Source organism: Gekko japonicus, unplaced genomic scaffold, assembly GCF_001447785.1.
Source record: "Gekko japonicus isolate JY-2015 unplaced genomic scaffold, Gekko_japonicus_V1.1 scaffold1858, whole genome shotgun sequence".
In the NCBI taxonomy this organism is placed as follows: domain Eukaryota; kingdom Metazoa; phylum Chordata; class Lepidosauria; order Squamata; family Gekkonidae; genus Gekko; species Gekko japonicus.
This window is the reverse complement of record NW_015177068.1, coordinates 155,550-164,758: the sequence shown is the minus strand read 5'-3', so window position 1 is coordinate 164,758 and position 9,209 is coordinate 155,550. Positions and strand designations below refer to the sequence as shown.

General features: G+C 45.2%; 2 protein-coding genes across 2 annotated transcripts in view; one reads left to right on the top strand and one right to left on the bottom strand.

The window, feature by feature from the left end:
* ARSK (arylsulfatase family member K) overlaps positions 1 to 7,858 on the bottom strand; it is a 30,675-nt gene extending 22,817 nt beyond the window's left edge. The window contains exons 1-3 of the mRNA XM_015428197.1: positions 7,671 to 7,858; positions 3,915 to 4,044; positions 508 to 667 (exon numbers count right to left, since the gene is read on the bottom strand). Coding sequence (XP_015283683.1) covers positions 508 to 667; positions 3,915 to 4,044; positions 7,671 to 7,841 — 461 coding nt within the window. The 5' untranslated portion in view covers positions 7,842 to 7,858. The remainder of the gene's footprint in view (positions 1 to 507; positions 668 to 3,914; positions 4,045 to 7,670) is intronic.
* A 159-nt stretch (positions 7,859 to 8,017) lies between these two features.
* On the top strand, positions 8,018 to 9,209 carry ASB1 (ankyrin repeat and SOCS box containing 1). The gene has a single exon (XM_015428198.1). The coding sequence runs from the start codon at positions 8,128 to 8,130 to the stop codon at positions 9,190 to 9,192; it is 1,065 nt and encodes a 354-aa protein (XP_015283684.1). The 5' UTR covers positions 8,018 to 8,127; the 3' UTR covers positions 9,193 to 9,209.

Genomic DNA, 9,209 nt, shown 5'->3' with positions numbered 1-9,209 from the left:
GGATCTTTTCACATGAAAACACTCCTCACAGAACTCATTTCTCGTAGGAAATTTCATCATGTATGAAGTAGTTTTTACTTAAGGGCTTGGGTCAAGTCACTGTCTTGCAGACTAACTCACTACAAAGGGTTGCTGTCAGAAGAAATTAGTAAAGCAAAGCAAAGAAAAGCATTTTGTACATGGATAAGAAATGATAAAATAATAGTAAGGTAAAGGGTGGCTGGCATGACTAGACACCGAGGCGCACGGAACACTGTTACCTTCCCACCGAAGTGGTATCTATTTATCTACTTGCAATTTCTTGCTTTCGAACTGCTAGGTTGGTAGGAGCCAGGGCCAGAGACGGGAGCTCACTCTGTCTTGTGGCACTCGGCTCTCAAACTGCTGAACTACCGACCTTCCAGTCGGCAGTTTGCATCTTAACCACCTGAGCCACCACAGCCCTTGATAAAATAATAATTCACTTCTATTCAATAGGCAATAGAGAGGACTTTACCCTTTGCTTACCTTAGAGAGTGATGACCTGAAGTATAATCTATTTTTCCATATTTCTGTGTATAGTAGCCATATTTTTCCATGAGGTCCATCCACGTTGTATAATTTGGATCTAAGCCCTTGAAGTTATTCCAGGATTCTGTTAAGTGATTGAAGAGACCACTCCACATAGCTGAAAAACACATTTTCATTTGAACTTCTCTGTGCTGTTATTTCTGTGTGTCTTTCCTTGTATTGTCTTTCCCTGTATTGTATTTTTTGCCCTTTTCCCTCCCTCTTTTGGAATCTAACCGCCCTTTCCCTTTTTTTGTCTCTCTTTTATAAGAAACTTTTTCTTATAAATACTTTTTTTTTCTTTGCTTGGTACAGTTTATTTCTCTGGGATATTTTTCTTAATCTCGTCCTCATGTAGACTGTACAGGTGCTACAGGGCTGGTTATATGGTTATACACGGGATCTATTATGTTTCCGCAGGGCTTGAAAGGCAGAGATGTTCGGTTGAGGACAGCGGCAGGCATTCAGTTGAGGACAGCGACAGTACAGGATGAGGGTCTGGCACTCTCATACCCCTCCACCCCATATCCCCCCCCCGGGGGGGGGCTGTGAAAATGTCATTGTTAAACTACTTTCTGCCATCCTGAGCTTACTATTTTTACGTATTAACTGTTATTTATTGTAGGTTTTAACTTTTAGTTTTGGTAGTCTTATATTCTGCGGTATTTTGTTATATTGAATTTTATTGTAAGCCACCCTAAGCCCTGCTTGCAGGGAAGGGCAGACTAAAAATCAAATAAATAAATACATTTTTTAGGGTTTCTACCCTGTCACTTTGTTATTGTTCTAGTACTGCGCTGGAAGACTGTGTTTGCAATGGGTCAGTCTAAATGGCCATTACAGCAAAAATGCATCCTATGCCAAGTTAAGATCCTGTACTGTATTGCAGGTTCTGAGTACCAGGTGCCAGAAGTCAAGCAAGGCAGGATTCTTTAGTGCAAGGTAAGGATTCCAGAAGTTGGGCAAGGCTAGGGTTCCCAGTTCCCGGCACGGGTTCCCCCAATTTTGGGGGCTTCTGCCTGCTGCTGGCCATCTGGCCGGCAGGGGAAACCCCACTCCCAAACAGCGATGTCGCTGTGTGATGTCCCTGACACAATGACATCACCTGGAAGTGATGTCACCACGTCAGGGATGTCACGCGACAATGCTCTGGTTTGAGGGCAAAACTCTATGGCATGAAGCCTGTTTTACCATAGAGTTTTGCCCAAAAACTAGAGCATCGCTGCACAACATCCCCAGCATGATGACATCACTTCCAGGTGATGTCATCATGTCGGGGATATCGCAGAATGCCCCCCAAATCCACCCACCGGTGCAACAAGGGGACCTGGCAACCCTAGGCAAGGCAGAGTCATTCAGTCAAGGCCAGGATTTCAGAAGTCAGGCAAGGCGGAGTCAGTGGTTTAGTGTCTATTGTACACATTGCGTCCACGCCTAACAGCCTCCCTTGGCTGTTTTTATAGCCCCACACCTAAGGGCCACGCTTGCAGCCAGCTGCTCAGAAGCAATGCCGGAACCACTCATTATCAGCAAGCAGCTGGTGTTGGGCCAGGAGGTGTGCACTTTGCCATCTTGTCTGTAGCTCTGTTCTCAGCCTCCATCTGCAGCACGCTAAGGGTATAGGTGATACTGGAGGGCTGGGAACAGCCAACTGGGGTTCACCTGCTGAATCAGGGCTGGAGGGTGTCAGTAGCTCTGTACCAGCTGTTGGCTGTGAATCCCTTTAAGCCTGCAGCTCATTTTCCTAGAATTATAGAGTTGGAAGGGAACTTCAGGGTTATCTAGTCCAACACCCCGCACAAGGGATTTTATTCTGTTTTGGAATTTTATTCTGTTTTGATGGAATGTTACTCTGTTTTGTGTAAGTTGTCCTGAGCTGGCCTTGGCTGGGAAGGCAGGGTAAAAATTTAATACATCAAATCAAATCAAGGCAGGAAATTCGCAAATACTTCCCCTTCCACACACCCAGTAACTGCTGTTTCATGCCCAGAAGTTGACAAAAAACCTCCAGGATCCCTGGCCAAACTGGCTGAGAGAAAAAAATGCTTCCTGACCCCAAAGTGGTAATCAGCATTTCCCTGGGCATGTAAGAAAGGGCCACAAGAACTAAGCACTGAGGCAATCTTTCCTACCCTCCCACTTGTGATCTGCCTAAGTTCACAGTTCTCTGTCTCTCTCTCTCTCTCATATACCTGGAATAAAATGTTTTTTTTGGTCTTAAACAAAGGACTCTTCCCCCCCGTACCTGGAATAACATGTTTTGGGGTCTTAAACAAAGGACTCCTCCCCCCATACCTGGAATAAAAATGTTTTGGGGTCTTAAACAAAGGACTCTTGCTCTTTTTCTGGGGTGCTCCCTCTTGGTCCCTCCCTCCCTCTGAAGAAAAAGTGTGGTTCTACCTGGAATAAAACATTGCCGGTCTTCTGAGAAGTTCCATGAAACACCATTTTGGCACCCCTGCTTTAAGTAACAACCTTTCCAATACTTAAAGAGAGCAATCATATCCCTCCCTCAACTCTTCTTCTCCAGACATTCCCAAGTCTAAACATTCCCAGGTCCCTCAGCCTTTCCTCATAGGGCTTCGTCTCCAGGCTCCTGATCATCTTCATTACTCTTTTCTGGACCAACTCCATTCTATCAACATTGTTTTTGAAATATCAGCTGCTCTCGGGCCAGATTGCAGACCTTCGCGGGCCTGATTCGGCCCTCAGGCCACACGTCTGGCACCCCTGCTTTAAGTAACAACCTTTCCAATACTTAAAGAGAGCAATCATATCCCTCCCTCAACTCTTCTTCTCCAGACATTCCCAAGTCTAAACATTCCCAGGTCCCTCAGCCTTTCCTCATAGGGCTTCGTCTCCAGGCTCCTGATCATCTTCATTACTCTTTTCTGGACCAACTCCATTCTATCAACATTGTTTTTGAAATAAGGCCTCTAGAACTGCACACAGTACTCCAGGCACGGCCTGATCAATGCAGTGTACAGAGGGACTATGACATCTTGTGATTTGGATGTTATGCCTCTGCTGATACACCCCAAGACCGTGATAGCTTTTTTGCTGCTGCATCACACTGACCACTCATATTAAGCATACAGTCCACCCGTATCCTAATACCTTGTTCACATACTCTGTTACCCAGAAGTGTATCCCCCATCCAGTTTGCATGCTTCTAATTTTTATTACTCATTATTTCTCATTTGTTACTCACGGAAAAGAAGGGCAAGCATTATACACTGTATATGGTGAGTACAGAGGCAGATATGGCCAAAGTCTAAGCATTCATCTAATCTTTTGACATCTGCTATGACAAATTACTACTTTAACAGGCTCTGTTCAGGTATTTATTATCTGTATGATCTTACCTGCACGGGAAGGACAACATATTGGAGAATTGGTGTAGGCATTAAGAAAGAGACTGCCATGTCTCTCCATGAGATTTATGAAAGGCAAGGCTACTGTCTCATTTTCCGTGTGAAATGTCAGCCTTCCATCCTGCAAGTTGAGTGGGCAAATTGTAGAGACAAGTGCATTATGAGAATGATTCACATTTCATTTTCCAGCAAAAGAATCTAAGCAATATTTCAAACCATGCTGTAAATTGTCTACTACTAGATATCCAAGAGAGAGATATTTTGCAGGTTAAATATTTTATTGAAATATATAATTTTTAAGGACACACAATGACTGACAAACACCAACATAATTTTTAAAAATGCTCTAAATGTGTACATGGAGTAAATAAACACATAATTTTCACATTGCTCCTCTTGCTATATACACCTTTTTCATACAGGATCCTATACTTGTAGTCTGGATGAAACGGAATAAATTTATAGCCATATAATAATAATAATCTATAGGATTAGATTTTGAGAGTGAATGAACAGTAGCAGGGCATAGACCTGAACCTAACACACATCAGAGAGACAGGTTTTAGCCTGGTCTTCTCCCTGACATGCTGCTTTTCTACACACAGTGAGTAGAGGGTGCATGCTGCATTCTAATACCCCACATCCCTGAAGCAGAGCAGCAAAAATTGCATTATCTTGACCCTGCAGTTTGATTTCAACATGATTAAACATAAGTTGTTTATAAATAAGCCAGTTTGGTGTAGTGGTCAGGGGTCATTTTGTAGAAAAAGAGGTGCAGGAGCTCATTAGCATAACTCATTAGCATAACTTATTTGCATATGCCACACCCCATGACTTCACCGGAAGTGTGTCAGAAGGCAACACCCACTGCTCAGGCTCCACTGGACTGTTTTGGATTGCTAGCTATTGGGAGGGGGAAACGTGCAGATCTGTCTTCGCATAGGAGGGAGAGCTTGTACCTGAATAAAACTTGGTCTTAAAGGTGCCACTGGAATGTTTTGGACCGGGGGGGGGCGGAGGGGGGGGGCTCTGCAACTTACCTGGCTGCTTCTTGCTCTGACTGAGGGCTGCTGGGAACAGGGGGTGGGGCTTGTTGCATGTGCCCGTCCCCTGGGCTCTTTACTGCTGGAGCTCCGCTCCTGTGCGCTCCTGCAGGAAATGACCCCTGGTAGTGGTTAAGTGTGCGGACTCTAAAATGGGAGAACCGGGTTTGATTCCCCACCCCTCCATTTGCACCTGGCTGGATGACCTTGGGCAAGCCATAGTTCTGATAAGAGCTGTTCTCGAAAAAGAGCAGTTTCTGTCAAGAGCTCTCTCAGCCCCACCTACCTCACAGGGTGCCTGTTGTGGGGAGGGGAAGGGAAAGGAGTTTATAAGCCGCTCTGAAACACCTTTGGGTAGTGAAGGGCGGTGTATAAATCCAATCTCTTCTTCTTCTTCTTATGAACAACAGCATAAACTAGTTGCTCAAAATACTTAATTCCAAATTATTTACAAGCAAGTTGTGAATGTGACTGTTTTTAATAATGCTGGCAAAGAAGACAGTGCAATCCTAAACTTGCTTACTAAGACATAAGCTCCATTGAACTCACTGAGTCTTACTCCTTAGTAAGTGTGTTTTGGATGGCACTGCAGCCAGAGCAATATATGGGTCAGACACACATTGGACACCATAATTCAGATGAATTGTCTCTTAATGAAAACTCGCAAGCAACAATCATCACTTGTGCTAATATTCTCATCTAGAGAAGTCCTATTTCTAGTCTTCTACTATGGTTCTCAACTCCAGATTGGAAAATTCCTGGAGTTCTGGGGAGTGGAGCCTGGGGTTTGGATAGGGGAAGGCTCCCAGGTCTGCGCCCAAGATGGGTAATTAGAAGAGTTACAGCACTGATGTGAAACTGATGAACTTGAGGTCATTCGCAAATTCAGAACAATAGACACCCCCCTCCACCCCCCAGGGCTGAATAGAAACATAGGATTTTTATCTTACTACAAATACTAATTTTCTTCTCCCAAGCATTCCCCTCTGCTCTAATCAATCTGATTACAATATACATTGTACCTTGTATCCTTTATAAGCATTATTTACAACATCTCTCTGACCTTCTGACTAGGATAAAAGGACTCAGATATCCACTTCCATTCTACTGTGTCTGACAAAGGGAGGTTGGTGGTGTCTAAGGTGCTACTGGACTCAAATCTAACTGTTTTGGAGATTAGTTGTAATTCTGGGAGATCTCAAGGTCCCACCCGGAGGATGGTAACCCGATCTTCCATTCTGAAATGTTCTAGGCAAGCCACTTCATCTTGACTGTATATGAATGTCGGTTGGAATTGTTATAACACTGGTTCCTAACCTTTTGGATATGATGACCTACAAGTCCAAATTTGCATGGTATGGTGACCCATCCAGGGCTGGTCCAAGTTTTTGGGTGCCCTAAGCAAACTATGACCTTGGCACCCATATAGCATTCCATTATCTACAGTGGCTAACCAGATGTTTTTGAGAAACCAACAAATGTTGCACAAAGGGAGTAAATGTTCCCAACTGAGAGCCAGTTTGGTGTAGTGGTTAAGTGCGCGGACTCTAATCTGGGAGAACCGGGTTTGATTCCCCACTCCTCCACTTGCACCTGCTGGATGACCTTGGGCAAGCCATAGTTCTGGCACAGCTGTCCTTGAAAAAAGAGCAGTTTCTGTCAGAGCTCTCTCAGCCCCACCTACCTCATGGGGTGTCTGTTGTGAGGAGGGAAAGGGAAAGGAGTTTGTAAGTGCTCTGAGACTCCTTTGGGTAGTGAAGGGTGGGGGTATAAATCCAATCTCTCTTCTTCTTCTTCTGTGAACCCAAAGCAAATGGCATTCTAGCATACATATCCTTTGCACAGGGAGGTTACATTCCAGGCTCTGACCACCCTCTCCTTCTCTATTACTCCCTGTAATCTCCCACTAAAATTCTAAGAAAATTACTCTAGTAACCCACAGGACACATTTTACTTGATCAACATGCATATGCAGCGAAGAAAAAATATGTAATCTAATGTATGGAAGATACTGTTCCCAGGATCACATCTTGGTTTCCAAAATACAAAAGACAGCAGTGGAAAGGGCATGGGGGGCATTAGGAAGGCCTGACCCACTTTCAGAGACTTTGTGACCCACTTTTGGGTTCTGACCCACTGGTTCGGAAAAACTGTGAAATTCTATTATTCTTTTAGTTGTGCTGGTAGGACCTCTAGTGCAAAGAGAGACAAACTGTTTACAAGTTAGCAATCTGGAAAATGCCCTGGATAGCCCAAAGTAGCCTCATCTCCTCAGATCTCAGAAGCTAAACAGAGTTGGCCCTGGTTGGTATTTACATGAGAGACCACCAGGGAATACCAAGGACTCTATGCAGAGGCAGGCGATGGCAAGCCACTTCTGAATGTCTCTTGCCTTGAAAATCCTACCAGGTTGCTATAAATCAACTGTGACTTGATGGCAAAAACAGAAGAAAACCCTTCCCTACTTCTCTTCCCTGAATAGACAGAATACTCTTGCAAATGAACATACCAAAAATTATTTGAAGGGGGGGGGGACCCTGGGTACTCTTTTCACTGTAGAGCATAGTCTGACAGGAACCTCATGATGCAGAGGTGGAGGGTCTTGTAGCTGGCTTTACACTACCCCACATGAGGTTTTCTTTCCTTCAGACAGGGGCACTAGAAAGCAAGATTCTCTAACTATTTGTAAGCATTAAGTACTTACGAAGGAATCGCACATCACAATCACAACGTTCAATTTTCCACAATCTCTACAACTACCAGTGACGAGCAGAGGTTTCGCCTCCACAGTCTCCCAATAGACAAAAGGTTGGAACAGAAGGATCAAGGCAACTACGGTCGTAGAGGACATTTGTTTTCTGCTCTCCCTGCTCATTTCTTCTTTAAGAGCCGATAAAGGTCTCAAGGGACATCCGTGCAGAGCTTCAACCCTCCTCTCCACACAGCTAAAGCATCACGCGTGCTTCTGACTAATGACAAACTCGGCCTCATCAGAAGAAACTACGATTCCCATGATGCATAGCGACAAAGAAAAAAATGAGTTGAGAGGAATGTAACAGTATTATTGAAAGGAGAAACGACCAGGTCAGTGTCAGTGTTGGTGTTATTGCGCCTGGATAGCTCCGGGTTCCTGGCATGCCAGCGGGCTCTTCTTCTGGCAGATGGCTGATGCAAATCGTCCGGACGTGGCCGAGCGTGAACCCGGAGGAGACCTGGGCCCTCAAAGACCCGCTGGCAGTCTCAGGACCACAAGTGAAAATGCAGGTCGTAATCTGAAGGAGTGGTTGAAGGAGCAGTTCTGTGATCAGCCAATCGAGAACTGTCAGGACACCCGACTGCACGATGCTGCCTACGTGGGAGACCTGCCAACCATTCAAAAGCTGCTGCAAGAAGACAGCTTCCAAAGTCGCATCAATGAGAAATCGGTGTGGTCTTGCGGTTGGTTGCCTTGTACACCCCTGCGGATTGCTGCCACAGCCGGACATGGACACTGTGTCGAATTCCTGATTCAGAAAGGAGCAGAAATCGATCTTGTGGATGTGAAGGGACAAACTGCTCTCTATGTAGCTGTCGTGCATGGCCACCTAGAATGTGTGCGCATCCTTCTAGAAGCTGGAGCTGACCCCAATGGGAGCCATCACCACCGCAGCACACCTGTGTACCATGCTGCCCGTGTGGGAAGAGCTGATATCCTGAGAGAACTAATAAAATATGGTGCCAATGTGGATGTGAATCACCACGTGACCTCAGCAACCTCTAGCCCTACCTTCAGACCACTGACATGCCTGGTGGTTTGCCCTTTGTATATTAGCGCAGCCTATCACAACCTTCAGTGCTTCAAGGTGCTGTTGGAAGCTGGAGCCAACCCAGATTTTAATTGCTGTGGTCCAGTAGACATCCAGAATTTCTCCAGAGGCTCTGCAGTGTGCATAATGGATGCTGTCTTACGACACGGTTGCGACAAGGCCTTCGTCAGCCTCTTGATTGACTTTGGTGCCAACCTGAATCTGGTGAAATGGGAGACCCTTGAAGAAGGAGCTCCAGGAAGGATTAGAGTGAACTCAGAAGGCATGCAGATGTTCAAAGAAGCCAAAAGCTGTCCCAGGAGATTGATGTCCTTGTGCCGTGTGGCAGTGCGGAGAGGCCTTGGCAAGTGCCCACTGCATCTAATATCTGCTCTTCCTCTTCCAGACCCTATTAAGAAATTTTTACTTCATGAACAGTGAGATTTACATTTCTACAT

Excerpts from the sequence above, each read along its gene's own strand:
- ASB1 (XM_015428198.1), top strand. The coding sequence starts at position 8,128 with ATGGCTGATGCAAATCGTCCGGACGTGGCCGAGCGTGAACCCGGAGGA.